This window comes from Cervus canadensis, chromosome 21, assembly GCF_019320065.1.
Source record: "Cervus canadensis isolate Bull #8, Minnesota chromosome 21, ASM1932006v1, whole genome shotgun sequence".
Classification (NCBI taxonomy): Eukaryota; Metazoa; Chordata; class Mammalia; order Artiodactyla; family Cervidae; genus Cervus; species Cervus canadensis.
Window position 1 is genome coordinate 35,388,210 of NC_057406.1, and position 16,501 is coordinate 35,404,710.

Below are 16,501 nucleotides of genomic sequence, written 5' to 3' on the forward strand. Positions count from 1 at the left end.
TCACTAGCTGCATTAGCCCCCAGCAAGAGTTAGCCTGTCCTTTGAAGCTATGGAGACAGGCAGTGACTTCTCCTCTCTAGCTATGAAAGTCGAAGGTAACATCTCCCAACAGATGGCTGTTTTGCCTACATTGAAAATCTGTTGTTCAGTGTAGCCACTTGCATGAGTTATCTGAGCTAGATCTTCTGGATAACTTCCAGCAGATTCTACATTAGCATTTGCTGCTTCATCTTGTACTTTTATGTTATGCAGACAGCCTCTTCCCTTAAACCTCATTAAGAACCAGAGTTGTCTAGCTTTAAACTTTTCTTCTGCACCTTCCTCACCTCTCTTAGCCTCCAGAGAATTGGAGAGAGTTGGGGCATTGCTCTGGATTAGGATTTGGCTTAAAGAAATACTATGGCTGCTCTGATCCTCTAACCAGACCATTACACAGCTTTCTCTGTATCAGCAATAAGGCTTACCATTCAGGTGTTCATTGGAGTTAACACTTTTAATTTCCTTCAAGAACTTTCCCTTTACATTCGCAACTTGAATAACTGGTGCAAGAGGTCTAGTTTTCAGTCTGTCTTGGCTTTTCAACATGACTTCCTCCCTGAGTGCAATCATTTCTAGCTTTTGATTTAAAGTGGGACATGTGCAACTCTTACATTCACTTGAACACATAAAGGCCACTTTACGGTTCATTGGTCTAATTTCAATATTTATGTGTCTCAGGGGAAAAGGAGGGCCCAAGGAGGGGAGGAGAGATGGGGAATGGCAAGTTGGTGGAGCAATCAGAACACACAACTTTTATTAAGTTGGCCAGCTTACATGGGTACAGCTAGTAGTGGCTCCAAACAATTACAAGAGAGCATCAAAGATCACAGATCATCACAACGAAAATACTAATAATTTTAAAAGTTTGAAATATTGTGAGAATTATCAAAAGGTGACACAGAGACTCAAAGTGACAACTGCTGTGGGGCAAGTGGCTCCAGCAGATTTGCTGGACTCAGGGTTGCCACAAACCTTCAATTTATAAAAAATGCACTATCCGTAAAGCTCAGTAAAGCTAAGTGCACTAAAAAGAGGCATGCCTGTGGCAGTCCCAATCTTCGGATTGCATATCCTTCAGCAAGCAGAAAGAGAGATGAATAATTTTTTAAATGAACTGTACTTTCACAAGCATACTGAAAATACCCAGTTTATCAGCCTGTCTAAGGATTTGCTTTCAACTTTTGGACATGGCCAAGAAGAGCACTGTTTGACATAATCCTTCGACCCAAAAGATCAATTACATCAAATGGTGCCTGTGCATTTTAAATCACTGACAGTAAATGATAGGTATTAGGCAAAGCAAATTGACTGAACAACATGGCCTGCTGGGAGTGAAAACATTTGTTTGAAAACAATATTTCTTTTTGTAAGTGAGTACATAAGGGCTGAAAGGTTGCTAGTTGATAGTTCTTTAGATAAGAGTCTTCTCCCTCACCACAGGAAAGGGCAGGGAAGTGCCAGCCCCCTCGGTCTCCAGGTGAGTATGCCTCCATAATTTGCTGAGTGGACCACCTTGAGGGCACCAAGATGAGAAGCTGCTGCGCATGCCAACTAAAAGCCACTGTGATGGCGCGTTGTCACAGCCTGGGAGCTAGATTCAGACCCCCGACCAGCTCAAGGGAGAAGGCAACTCCCAGCGATAAGAAGGGATGAACTGTAACCAAGGACCCAAAAGAGGAAACCGGCCACTTTGCAAGGCAGCCAACTCCATCACCTCAAACACTAATCACTGGCATCTAAGCCTACAGGATTTCCCAGAAAAACACAAGGGTGCGGTGTGCACACCCTATTTAAGACAGGCGCCACTGAGGCCAGCACGGACTGGAACTCCGGAACCGGAAACCTTCACCTTCTCTACACGCCTCTTCTTCCGCTCCCCTGGGTCTGACCTGCCCAACAATGACGAGACACGTGTCTTTGAACGTATAACCCTAACTGCGCTGGAGCAGAATTCCTAAGTGGCAAGTAGATCAAAAGGATTAAAAAAAAAGAAAAGATATCTTTCTATTGCATTGAAATTTCCAGACACACTATGAGAAAAGAAATCTGTTATCTCTTACTTGAAAGAGCTGGTTTGTCTAGTGACAGTGCTTATAAAATTGCCTCCTACTTTTAAAAAATTGTGCTTTGCAAATGTTTTCCAATTAAAAATTAAGTTTCATTAAAAATAAGAAAACAGAATCCAAACCATTTTAATATAAAAGAGACAAGAGGATGCTACATCAGGTCCTCTAATGTGGTAACATTGCTATGGCTCCCTGACTTTTCCTTTAGAATAACAACTTTTTTTTTTTCCCAGGTACTTCCCGTAATCTGGGATTTCCTCTCTGGCATCAACCTCAGTCTCACTCTGTACCACAGGAATTTTTCCCAGGCCTGACAATCCTGTCTCCACCTTTGGAAATTCCAGAAATGTGTTCTCTCTTGCTTCTTTTACTAAGAATTTATAGAGTCTAAGAAGACTTTTTAAGGAATTTATAACCTAATAGAATTCAGCTATAATAACACAGCTTCAAGAAAAGTTGCAGGATAATGCTGTTAAGTTTGAAGTGTCATCTTACATACAATAAATCATTTTCCTACTTGTCTAATTATCTAAGTCATTAACTTTTCTGTTGTGAAATACTCTCAAATTTATGGAAAGAGTTACAAGAATAGTACAAAGAACTCTCATGATCAAATTTATCAGATTCACAAATTCTTCCACATTTGCATCCTCTCTTTCTTTTTCTCATTTCTCTCTGTGTGTCTCACATACAAACACACACACACACACACACAATCTTTCCTGCATTATTTGAGTTAGTTCCAGACATCATAGCCTTTTTAACTCTCAATTCTTCAGCTATTTGCTAAAAACAACTACATTATCTTACAGTACAGTATAATTAGAAAAATGAGAAAATCTGATACAATGCTAAAACCTAATATACAATTCATATTCAAATTTTACCAACTGTGGCAATAATGTCTTCTGTAAATAATAATTTTCTTGATGCAACACCACATATTCTATGTAGTTGTCATATTTCTTTAATCTCTTTTATTCTGAAACAGTTTTTCAACCTTCATCTTTTGTAACACTGCCATTGTTGAAACATTCAAGCTAGTTATTCTATAAAATACCCCATCATTTGTATCTGTCTAATATTTCTTCATGATCAGATGGAGATGATGAATGTTTATCAAATTTGAAATAGGCAATGCTGTGTCCTTCTCAGGACATCACATCTAGAAGAACACGATGTTGCTTTGTCCTGATTTTATTATTTTTGTTTAAAAAATTACCTTCAACCTCTATTTTGTTTACTTAATTTAAAGAATATCTATAAGACTGAGCCCCTACAGAAATGCTAACTTTAAAAAAATTATGGAACACAATTCTAACCTCAATAAGAATTTTTCTAAAATATTAGCTCATTGGACTAATAAATAATGTAGCGTTGCAAAGGATAGGAAGACTAATTTCTTGCACTTTAATTCTTAGCAATGCTGCTAACTTACTAATGAATCTTAGGCAAGTTAATTAATCTCCCTGAATATGCTTTCCTATATTGGTACTTTAAAAAATTTTTCTTTCACAAAACTGTGGACTCCAGGCACAATTCCATTATATTTACATATTGGCAACATTTATGAGCAAATGATATAGCCCTGTGAGATACATTCTTTCTTATTTTATGTACTGTAAGTGAAAGCCACATGTGCACTTTTTCAAATGTATCTCAAGGCAATATTGACAAAAGTATAGTATCTTTTTTTGTCTTACAAATATAGATAAGCTCCCAAGAAATCTAAATTAGGTGGCCCTGGTGGTAAAGAATTCGTCTGCCAATGCAGGAGAACTAGGAGAGGAGGGTTCGATCCCTGAGTCAGGAAGATCCCCTAGAGGAGGAAATGGCAACACACTCCAGTATTCTTGCTCGTTAAATCCCATGGACAGAGGAACCTGATGGGCTACAGTCCATGAGGTCGCAAAGAGTCAGACACGACTGAAGTGACTGGGTACAACACACTATGGATGCATTGTCCTTCCATATGTAGGCAAGATAATGATAGTAAATAAACAGCTAGTGTTACTAAAAGCAAAAGGAATTCCGTGAGAAGGACTTTTCGAGTTGAGAGAAATGAAGAAAGCTAATCATAACAAATTCTCTCAGAGGTATTATGTGTAGTAAGTAAAACTGTCACTATTATCAAAAGAAGCTTAACCACAAACTATATTTTCCTACAGCTTACCTTATGCGTCCAATAATAGGAATGCATAAAAGAAATAATTTCCCTTCTGATTTGCAAATCTCAAGAGAAGGAATCAAACTATCATCCTTAAATTCAAATTAATTTTAATACACCAAGAAGTAGAATAACAGATTTCGAGAATACTTACTACTAAATAGGGGGATAAATACATTCTTTCAGATTCCAAAAATCTAGGCAAAATGCACAAACCCTTACCACAAATTAAGCAGATGTGTTTCCCAGGTGAAGAGACACCATTCTACACACCACACCAGTCTCAAAAGGAAGACCTCTGAATCTCAGTTCATGCAGAACACATATAGGTATTTCTTACCAACACAACAAAAAGTTTCTTAGAAAACTATAATTGGCTGATAAAAACTATCATGAATCACTTTTTATACTACAATTGAATTACGCTGTTTCATATTTCATTAATGGAGTAACACAAGGTTAAGCCCAGGTCACATTATGAAAGGTAATCCCGTAAAACCACTCAGCACACAGTGTACTCAATGAACAGGCGCTATCTAGGAAGCACATTATATAAGCCAACAAACAATTGAACTTACTTTTTATTTGGCTTCTAGGACATTGTATTCTCCTGGTCTTCCTCCTTACTTGCTGGCATTCTGCCCCAGTCTCTTGCGGGCTCCTCCACTATCTCAGTGTTCGATGTTGGCACATCCATGATTCAATCTTTGGACATCATTTCTTCCCAATCAACAGTCACTCCTTAGGTGATTATATTCAGTCTGATATTCTGAATGTCTCTTGTGCACTGATTCTCACATTCATGTTTCCCACCATGACTACACCCTAAGTCCATTCACATATCCAACTATAACATCGCCAGGAGATTCACAATAGTCATTTCAGACCCAAGGTACGCAAACAGGAATTCCTGATTGTCCCTACAATCCCACTGACCTGCTAGTCTTTCTTATCTCAATAAACAGTACCACATTTACCCAGCTGCTTTCAAAACCCTGGAATAATGTTTGACTCTCTTCTTTCTTCCCCATTCCCATCAAGTTCTATCAGTGAGGACTGCATCACTCTAACATCATCTTACTTACAACTAATATCACCATCATACTTCTCCACCTCCACCACTTCTATCCTAGTCCAACACCATCACCCAATCCTGAAATAGCCTCCTTTCAATAATCTTTCCAACATTTATGTCCACACAGATGTTCACGACTGTCTACTCAGCAGCCAAAGTTATCAAATCATATTGTTCCCTTCTCAAAACCCTCTAAAGTTGCTCATCAAATTCAGAACACAATTCCAATTTGAGGGTATAATAATCTCTACAATCTGAGCTTGTCCAACGTCTTATCCTATGTTGGTCCTTCCCTCACCTCACTTCAGCCAAAATGGCCTTCCTGCTTGATATGCACATGCATCAAACTCATTCTGCCTCAAGGCTCTTTCTTGATGCAAGTAGGTCTCTGCTCAAATGTCAGAGAGTGGGTTCAATACACTAGCTAGAAGTACAGATCAAAACTACAATGAGGTATCACCTCACACAGGTCAGAATGGCCATCATCAAGAAGTTTACAAATAATAAATACTGGAGAGGATGTTGAGAAAGGGGAATCCCCTACACTGCTGGTGGGAGTGTAAACTGTACAGCCACTATGGCAAACAGTATGGAAGTTCCTTTCACTCACTGAAAACAGAGCTACCAGATGACCCTGCAATCCCACTCCTGGGCGTATATCCGGAGAAAACTATAATTTGAAAAGATAAATGCACCCCAATTTCATAGCAGCACTATTTACAGTAGCCAAGACATGGAAGCAACCTGAATGTCCATCAACAGATGGATGGATAAAGAAGATGTGGTACATATATACAACGGACTATTACGCAGCCAGAAAAGAGAATGAAATAACGCCATATGCAACAACATGGACGGACCTAGAGATGATCATGCTAAGTGAAACAAGTGAGGCAGAGAGAGACAAACACCATATGATCTCACTTATGCGTGGAATCTAAAAACAATGATACAAATGAACTTACATACAGAACATAAATAGACCCACAAACATAAAAAACAAACTTAGGTCTACCAAAGGGGAATAGGGTGAGGAATAAATTAGGAGTTTGGAATTAACATATACACACTACCATACATAAAGCAGATAAACAACAAGGACCTACTCTAGAGCACAGGAAACTATACTCAATATTTTGTAATAATCTGCGAGAGAAAACAATCTGAAAAGAAAACAACCTATCTGTATGTATAACTAAATGACTTTGCTGTATACGTAAAACTAACACAACATTGTTAATCAATTCTACTTCAATTTTTAAAAAATCCGTTTTAGCTAAAAGTAACTGCCTGTCCCCTCTCCATCATACTCCATATTGTCTTAGTTGATTTTTGTCCATAGTATTATTATTCAATACAGCAGTGTATATTCACTGATGATCTGACTATCTCCCCCTGTAGGGAGAGGGGTGGGATTATGCCTATCTATTGTCTGTTCTGTCAAGGACTAGGGATTGCATCCTGTTCATCATTTTTCCCACTGACTAGAATAATGTCTGGTAGACAACAGTTGCTCAATAATAATTATTCAGTGAGAATTTACTGAGTAATTTAATTAATGGTTCTCATATAACTGATAAAATGATTAAGGTATCCAGAGGTGAATGGAGCCCATGAGAAAATATGAGAATTATAAAATATTGGAAAGAGTAAAAAAATGTCTCTCAGAGGGCAGACATGCATAAAACAGTGGAGAATACATACAAGATATTAGCAATTTTTCAGAGGATTCAAATACTTTTCTTTAGGATAAAACTCTGAAAACAGATTATAAGCACTGAGAACAAAAGTCAAAATCAACTTTTAAGTTTTCAAAGGATGGTCTGGTGTAAAGTAAACTGGATATTGTAAAAACATCACACCAGGAAGCATCTCTACTTTCTTTTATTTCTCCATTCCTTGCCCCCCACCACCACTTTCTCTGAATATATACTGTATGTAATAGTTCATATAATAGTTTCTTTATTCTGTTGTAAGTCTTGGAGATTACCATTCTCTACAGCCCCACCATGCATAATTCAAGTTTTCTTTTAGTTACAGAATGTTTTCTTGGATTGGAATTTTAAATCTCAGGTCTGTTCCTCTGTTTCATTTTTCTTTTACAAGGACTCCAATTATTCATACGATGGCTCCTCTTTGCTTTCTTCCATTTCAACAATTTTCTCACTGACATTTTTACTCGTTTTTTTTTACATACTTAACATTCTCATTACTGTTCTCCTTCCTTTCTTCAAAATCAAATCTATTCTCCCTTTGATATTGTGTAATTCAGTCTGTTATTTCTAATAATAATAATAAAGTCTTTCTCTTTTCTGAGTCCAATACACTTTCATTTCATTTCTTACTGTGCTTTTTTTTGGTCCATTTCTAACCTTAATTCTTGGATTTATGATTCAAGGTATTTATCATATGTTTATGTTTTCATATTTGAAGGTATTTAATTCATTTGAGAGTATCCTGTTGGAATTCTCTTCTCTTCCACAGTTGATGTTCAGAGAGGAATTTCTATCAACTGAAATGTTTTGATTCTCCATTCTGTTTTGATCTTATAGTCCTTTCATTCAGATGACAATTGATTACATCTCTGCATTTCATGGACAAGGTGACGTGGGCTGATTTACATGATCTTTAGCTCAAGAGCACCCTCTCCTGCCCAAGTCATGAAATGCAGTCTCTTTAAAGGTTGGCCTTTGTTGGGAGGCTGCAGGGAAAGTTTTATTTTCTTCAATTTTATTTTATTTTGTGGTATTCCAGATTTCCCCACCTTGCTTCTTTTCCCTTTCACCAACAAGAATCCAAAGGGTGCCTCTGTCTTACTTTTAACCTGTTCACCTCTAGTTTTTCTTAACTGTTCCCCTGTGTCCATTCAAGTTCCTTCCTCTTTATTTAGAGTTCTTATCTATCTGGATTCTGGATTCTCTTTCAGTATGTTTCATCCTTAGGATAGACCTTCTCTTTCTAAGGGTGATTTCCTTTTTTTTGGGGGGGGGGCGCATCACACAGCTTTCAGGATCTTAATTCCCTGACCAAGGATCGACACCCTCCCTCCCCACCACAGTGGAAGATGTAGAGTTGTAACCACCAGAACTGCCAGGGAATTCCTTCTATGGATGATTTTCACACAGTCTCTTCCACACGGTTTTTCCAGAACCCCCTAAATATCCACATAAGCTCTCAGTGGGAATAATGAGGCAGTGCCACTAAAAACTGATGTCATTTTTCTACTTACAATAACTTCGTACTGTCTCTGTCTTCTAGTTCTGCTGAAGGTGAGGGATATATAAAGTTTCATTTGCATCTTATTGACATGTACAAATTTTTGGCAGATGTAGAAGGAACTGAGATTTAAGCAGCGGCAGTTAATTACTTCAGCTACTGGTCTATCATTCTTTGTCAGATATTTCTTCTCTATATTTGAAGTTAGATTTCCGGCTTTACTGTTTAATCCTGTAGTGGATACATTGGGCTGCACCCTCATCACCTATTCAGAGCTGAGGTATCTGTTTTCTCAGTTGCCGGCCAGTCATGGCTGCTGCCTTCTCGTACCCATGCTTCTAAGAGAGACCACTGTCCAAAAGGAACTGCCTTATTGAAGGCTGCACATCCTCTCTATGATGAAGCCAGCAATCAATGCTGGCTAATATGAGGATACAAAGCCCAGGCTCTCTGCCTTAATTTGTGACAACTGTGAAGGACCATTCCAGCTCCAGAGATCCCTGTAGGATCAGCAAAGACCTCAATTGTAACCACAATGTGGCTCAGCTTCTCCTCTTCCTTACAGGTAATATATCCCAAATGCACTCTTCAATATACATTCTGCAAACAATTCTACACCACAGGGTATTTTCTGGGCATCCAACCTGAAGACAATCACCATCTGAAACAAACTATCGAATTATGAGGCAAGCACTGATATAAGTGCTTTCAATATGTTGTATACATTCACTCAATTCTCACAAGGAAACCGTGAGGGAGATGCTATCAATCAGTTCAGTTCAGTCACTCAGTCGTGTCCAACTCTTTGCAACCCCATGGACTGCAGCACACCAGGCTTCCCTGTCCATCACCAACTCCCAGAGTTCACCCAAACCCAAGTGCATTGAGTCAGTGATGCCATCCAACCATCTTGTCCTCTGTCGTCCCCTTCTCCTTCTGCCCTCAATCTTTCCCAGCATCAGGGTCTTTTCAAATGAGTCAGCTCTTTGCATCAGATGGCCAAAGTATTGGAGTTTCGGCTTCAGCATCAGTCCTTCCAATGAATATTCAGGACTGATTTCCTTTAGGAAGGACTGGTTGGATCTCCTTGCTGTCCAAGGGACTCTCAAGAGTCTTTTCCAACACCACAGTTCAAAAGCATCAATTCTTCTGTGCTCAGCTTTCTTTATAGTCCAACTCTCACATCCATACATGACCAGTAGAAAAACCATAGCCTTGACTAGACGGACCTTTGTTGACAAACTAATGTCTCTGCTTTTCAATATGCTGTCTAGGTTGGTCATAACTTTTCTTCCAAGGAGTAAGCATCTTTTAATTTCATGGCCGCAATCACCACCTGCAGTGATTTTTGAGCCCAGAAAAATAAAGTCAGCCACTGTTTCCACTGTTTCCCCATCTATTTGCCATGAAGTGATGGGACTGGATGCCATGATCTTAGTTTTCTGAATGTTGAGCTTTAAGTCAACTTTTTCACTCTCCTCTTTCACCTTCATCAAGAGGCTCTTTAGTTCTTCGCTTTCTGCCATAAGGGTGGTGTCATCTGCATATCTGAGGTTATTGATATTTCTCCCAGCAATCTTGATTCCAGCTTGTGCTTCTTCCAGTCCAGCATTTCTCATGATGTACTCTGCATGTAAGTTAAATAAGCAGGGTGACAGTGTACAGCCTTGACGTACTCTTTTTCCTATTTGGAACCAGTTTGTTGTTCCATGTCCAGTTCTAACTGTTGCTTCCTGACCTGCATACAGGTTTCTCAAGAGGCAGGTCAGGTGGTCTGGTATTTCCATCTCTTTCAGAATTTCCCAGTTTATTGTGATCCACACAAAGGCTTTGGCATAGTCAATAAAGCAGAAATAGATGTTTTTCTGGAACTCTCTTGTTTTTTCGATGATCCAGAGGGTGTTGGCAATTTGATCTCTGGTTCCTCTGCCTTTTCTAAAACCAGCTTGAACATCTGGAAGTTCACCATTCACGTACTGCTGAAGCCTGGCTTGGAGAATTTTAAGCATTACTTTACTAGTGTGGGAGATGAGTACAACCGTGCAGTAGTTTGAGCATTCTTTGGCACTGCCTTTCTTTGGGATTGGAATGAAAACTGACTTCATCACCATATCTCAAATAGAAAAGAAACTCTTAGAGAGGAGAAGTACCTTGCCTAAGTTAATAAAAAGTGGTCAAGCCAGAATTGGAACATAGGCACTCTTGACTCCAATGCACATGCTCTCTTGCCCGCTGTACTGTATTGCTTCTGTAATGGCTTTGCACCCACTGCCTCTTTGGTGTGACCCTGCATGTACCCATTCTCTGCATTTTTCTGTTGCCCTGCTCTGAAGGGTAGCCAGCATGTGACACACACCAGGATGATCTCAAATATTAATTTTCTTTTTTTCCAATTTGGCTGCACCGGCTCTTAGTTGCAGCTCGCGAGATCTTCGGTCTTTGTTGCAGCATGAGGTTCCTCCAGCTATGGCATGAGAACTCTTAGTTGCAGCATACAGGATCTAGTTCCCTGACCAGGCATCAAATCTGGGCCCCTTGTACTGGGAACATGGAGTCTTAGCCTCTGGACCACCAGTGAAGTCTCAAGTGTTTATTTTTCAACACATAATATTTTCACTAGTGAACTGACCATAGCATGATGGAGTCCTTGATCTTATGAAGTTGTCTTTGAAAGTTTTTCATTAAAAAGAGAAGCATGTTAGCAAATCTAGCCTTTTGGCATTCAGTCCTATCACAGGATAAAGGTTCACTTGCACATATATATTACCAGGTACATGTTCACAACCACTCTCAACAGATTTGTTTTTTATCTCCCCTCGAAGTAATGCCAAAAAGATTATAACTTTTCTCCGAAGTTCTTACCTCCATCTTGAAATTTGCTTAATCTTTCAAAATATGATGACATGGGGGCCTGGACAATATCTAAGATAGCCAGAAGAGTCCTTGTTAGCCTTAACAACTCACTGAAACTGTAAAATCCAAAGTATATAAGATTCCGAGCCAAGTGAACCACCTAATTTAGAAAAAGAAGAAAAAAGGTAGAAAAGAAAAACATTAGGAACAAAAATAAGCACTGAATTTTTATTATCTAAGTTTGTGCAGACATGTCTAATTGTGTCTAATTCTTTTTTTTTTTTTCAGCTGGTCTGATTTAATAGAAAGGTAGATTTTAAAGAACCCCGCCTAAACATGGACAACAAACTAGTGATTACCAGTGGGCAGAGGGAAGTGGGGAGGAGCAGTCCAGGTATAGAAAACTGAGAGGTACAAGCCATTATGTATAAAATACATAAGCAAAAATGATATACTTTACAGCATAGGGAAATATGGCTATTATTTTGTAATAACTTTCAGTGGAGTATATCTACAAAAACATTGACTCATTCTGTTATATACCTGAAACTAATATAATATTGTAAATCAACTATACTTCAAAAATTTTAAAAAGAATTCTAATCAACAGGAAATATATCCTTCAGGCAGTCCTCTTCTAATTCATTAATACCTAGGAATTTAATACCTGCAAAAGTAACCACTGAACTCTGAATTAATCAAGTTTAGAATTAAATCCAAATAAGACCAGTTCATCAACCCCATCACAGGCCCATGTGACAGGAATATGAGGTATCTGGTGAACAGTCAGCAGGGGAAGCAAGAAGACAGATTTTAGTTGTATCAGGGTGGTTACACGAGGTTTACATTAGAATGATTGACCTCTTGCTTAAATATTAAGTTATTTAGTCAGTAGGATATCACTTAATAAACAGTCACATTAATGAATTACTTTAACAACTGAATATTACCCATGAAATTTGTCTAGAAATACATGTTCTTTATGCCACTTTGTGGTCTTCTGGATGCTACAGGACATTCTAGGCATGACAGCCAGCTTCCAAGACAGTCCCCAACACAGGGTCTCCTTCCACACTGCCCCAGGGTTAGTCGGCGTCACCAACAAAATACAGCAGAATGATACCAGGCACTTCTAAGCTCAGGTTATAGAGGACTGCAACTTCCATCTTGGGCCCTCTCTCTCTGTCAAATAGTTACCCCAGGGGAAGCGAGGCGCCATGCTGTGAGGACACTGAGGCAGCCGATGGAAAGGCCCACGTGGCAAGAAGAATGAGGTGTCTAGGCAATAGCCAGCAAGGAAGTACAATCACACAGAGAGCTTAGAAGCAGATCATCTAACCCCGGATGACGGTAACCCCAATCAACAGCTTGATTTACAGCCTCATGAGGGACCCTGATCCAGAACCACCCGATTTCTGACCCACAGAAACATGAGATAATTATGCTTGTTGCTTTGGGCTGCAAGGTTTGGGGGTAATCTGTTACACATCAGTAGTAAGTACCTAATACCTCAGGTATCAGGTAATGGCATCTTCTCTCTAGTTTTATCACTATCTACTCAAAGTGATACTATAATTTCAATTTAGTTTAATGAGGCTAAAAACATCACTTTAATGAGATTTTTTAAATGTATGCAAAATATAAATATGCAAAACTCTCTGTCCATTAAATGCAATGAAGTTTACACAAATAAATAAATAAAAAAAATTTAAAAAAAGAGTATATAACAGATAATTATAAATAAAATATTTTGTATATCAGGTATAATTAAAATATCAAATCTATCTTTCAATCAATGGCAGAGAGAATCATATCTTCAGAAATTTAACTACCAGATTATCAAAACATCCTAAATATTAGAGGGAAAAAATCTTTGATGTTCAATGTACCTCATTTTAGACAGGGTAAAGTGAATAACTTCACAGATTAACTGTTTCAAAAAAATTACCTCAAATGTCAGTTTATTTTTTTCTTTATCTCCAAAAGGAAAAGGCTGATTTACAACTTCTTTCAAGTATTCTTCAACAAATTCCATTGTCAGTGCAAATTTCCTCTTCATATCATTTCTGGAAGAGTCCGTTATAGAATCATATCTGGGAACACAGAAAGAATTTAAAGGAAGTTAAATTGATTGTAGTTACTTAAATTGGAAAATATATATACTTTAACCTCCTGACTTCTAAGTTTGAGTAAATTAATCAACCTTTCTAGATGCTGTGTCCTCATCTATAAAATGGGCCTGTTTTGAAGTGAGTTACTACATGTAAAGCACTTAAATCAAAGTCTACCATAATATTAAAGACTTAACAAACTTTTGCTCCTATTATTAATACGTTTCCTGATTACTGGTTTCCAGAATAAGATTTATATTATCAAAAGTTGTCATTTTACTTTCCAAAAAGAGTATCTCATTTGCATTTGGAAGGTTAAAGAAGCCAAATTTGAACACAGAAATGCCTTTCCTTATATTCCATTTCAAAACTGAAGACATTTGGGGGAGGGATGGATTGGGAGTTTAGGATTAACAGATGCAAACTATTATATATAGAATGGATAAAAAACTAGATCCTACTATATTGTACAGACTATATCCAATATCCCATGACAAACCATATGGAAAAGAATATGAAAAATAATGTATATATACATATATAACTGAATCACTTTTCTGTATAGTAAAAATTAATACAACATTGTAAATCAACCATCCTACTTCAATAAAATAAATTTTTTAAGAAATTGAAGACATTTGATTTTGAGTTCCTCAGCTGAATTTAAAGTCATCAAGAAATGTTCCCAAACATACTCATGAATTGTGATTTTCGTGGGAATTTCTGTCCAGAGCCTGGCATAGCGAACAGGGACCACGGACTCCTGGGGATCCCGGTCAACATGCATGTGGAGCATGAGGCGACAAAAAGATGCTCGGAGGTCAAAAGGCAGGCTCTCATCTGACATACATCGCAGGATCAAATCAACAGAGAGTTGTGTAGAAATCTGGTTTATGGCCAGATACTGGCGATCCAAGCACATCCTTGCAAAGAGATTTAGCTGGTACCTTAAAAATAGTAAATGTATTACATTATTTATCTTATCCAGATAAAGTCTAAGTATTAGTATCAATCCACATCTACTTTTATGTTTCTAGTATTTCCAAGTGTATGTGAGACTGGACATTGCAGTAGTGGGTTAAGTGATTGAATGGCACATAGATGAGGTCACTGCTATGCCCATTCAGTTGCAATTTCTCTCATTTGTTCCAGCAACAAGTTTCTGGTGGAGACTGCCATCAAGCTCTAGGTTCTTGGTTTCCTAGGATTACAAACACACTAAGCCCAAAGGCGATGAATAACAGCTCTCGTGATGCCATCTCTCTCTGCCTTGTTCCAGGCTCTCACGTCTACATTCCAAGTGTAGACCTACTCAGTTCCCAAATGCTCAATGATGACTCAAGTGACCAATCCAAATGGCATCAGTACACTTTGATTCATCAGCCTGCAAGATACAGAAAGTAGCCTTTGATTTTGCAGCTGTAGAAACCAGGGAACACAAGGAATTCTCTGTCTTTCTCAGATTTTTGTGATCTGGGCCCAGTCTTGGTTTCTGCTTTGGGTTTCCATGCCTTAGACTCAAAACACACCAACTCGGTTCTTGCTCTCACCATACTGACTACATCAACCACCACTGAAACTTCAACTACTATATGCCACCACTGAACTTTCACAACTATAGACACCAGTTTGTCCAACGTCCCAGGTCTCTACATGACCATGAGCAATATATACATAACTACTGGCTAACCTTCTCTGAGGCCACCTCTACAACCAAATCAGCTTCCCTGGCCCCAGTTCTATCTCCCTCTCAACTCGATTATCTGCACCTACACCAGTCAACAAGAGGAAAAAATCCTTTGCTGCACAACAGTTCCAAACTAGCAGAAAATGAGAAAATAGCAAGTGATATATGTGGAAAACACAGATGTTTACACTTATTGTGAATATTTTAAATAATACTAAGTATTTCAGCTACCCTAGTTCTGATACAACTTCTTAAACTTCTTCACAGACATCTGACTTCACAGATTTACAGATTTCTGAGAATCACCTCTCAGTATGAGACTGAGAATTATGGTTCTCTATGATACTTAACCTGTAATAGGTAAGGACTTCCAAATCAGCCTTGGTGCCCTCCTTTGCCTCCTGGGCAAGGTGCCTGATAGCTTTGCCATGAGGCTCCTTGTTGCTGTCAATCCAGTAGAGCCAAACTTCTTCCTCATCAATGTCATCTGAAAGGATGGCACTCTCCATGGGGTTGTCTCCTTGCATTGAGACCAGTCTTGAAATAAATAACACACACAAAAACCTATGAAAAAGTTCATTCAGAAACAAGACAAGGAACTGTCCTGCTTACAAATAATGAACATAAAAGGATGCCTCCATCATTTGGGCTTACTTGGTTTGAATGAGAATGTCTGCATTGCCTGGGCTCAACATAAATTTGCAGATGAGTTCTTGAGTTACGGGTATCGCGGTGGTATTAGACACACACAGATCTGATAAATAATCCAAAAACCTGACAAGAGAAAAAAAATTAAATTGAATTAGCAAAAAGCATCTTATAAAATTATGTCCCAAAATATACTTTGGGATATAATGAAACTGTCTAGATATATTTTTAATATTATTTCCATGCAACAGTTTTCTAATGTGTTGCTTATCTACTACATCATTAGAGACAAATTAAACATCCAATTATTTGTATTCAGTACAAATCTTGTTTCCAAAAATGATATAAGCTTGCTTCTACTTATTTGGTGATATTCATCCCACAGCACTGTGACTTGTTATATTTACAGTATCAAAACAAAGCCAGATCAAAGCTAACACTGTACTCAGTAAAACAGACAGACAGCATACAATGTGAATTCGGTCTGGTCTAGTCAGAGGCCTAATTCTACCTTCTAACACTTATTTGCCAGGCTAATTACGAAGACTTTGTCAATCTGCTTGACTTCTCTGCAATCACTTCTCCTAGATAAGGCAGCATGGAATAAGAGAGGCAACTTGCCGTGGAGTCAGAAACCCT

At 38.3% G+C, this 16,501-nt stretch overlaps 1 protein-coding gene across 3 annotated transcripts in view; it reads right to left on the reverse strand.

The window, feature by feature from the left end:
• The window catches only part of ITPR2 (inositol 1,4,5-trisphosphate receptor type 2), a 559,320-nt gene that overhangs the window by 360,518 nt on the left and 182,301 nt on the right, over positions 1-16,501 (reverse strand). For all 3 annotated transcript variants that reach the window (XM_043440936.1, XM_043440938.1, XM_043440939.1), the window contains 5 exons: positions 15,869-15,988; positions 15,566-15,751; positions 14,223-14,474; positions 13,365-13,509; positions 11,426-11,576 (listed from right to left, as the gene is read on the reverse strand). In XM_043440936.1, the coding sequence (XP_043296871.1) occupies positions 11,426-11,576; positions 13,365-13,509; positions 14,223-14,474; positions 15,566-15,751; positions 15,869-15,988 (854 nt within the window). The remainder of the gene's footprint in view (positions 1-11,425; positions 11,577-13,364; positions 13,510-14,222; positions 14,475-15,565; positions 15,752-15,868; positions 15,989-16,501) is intronic.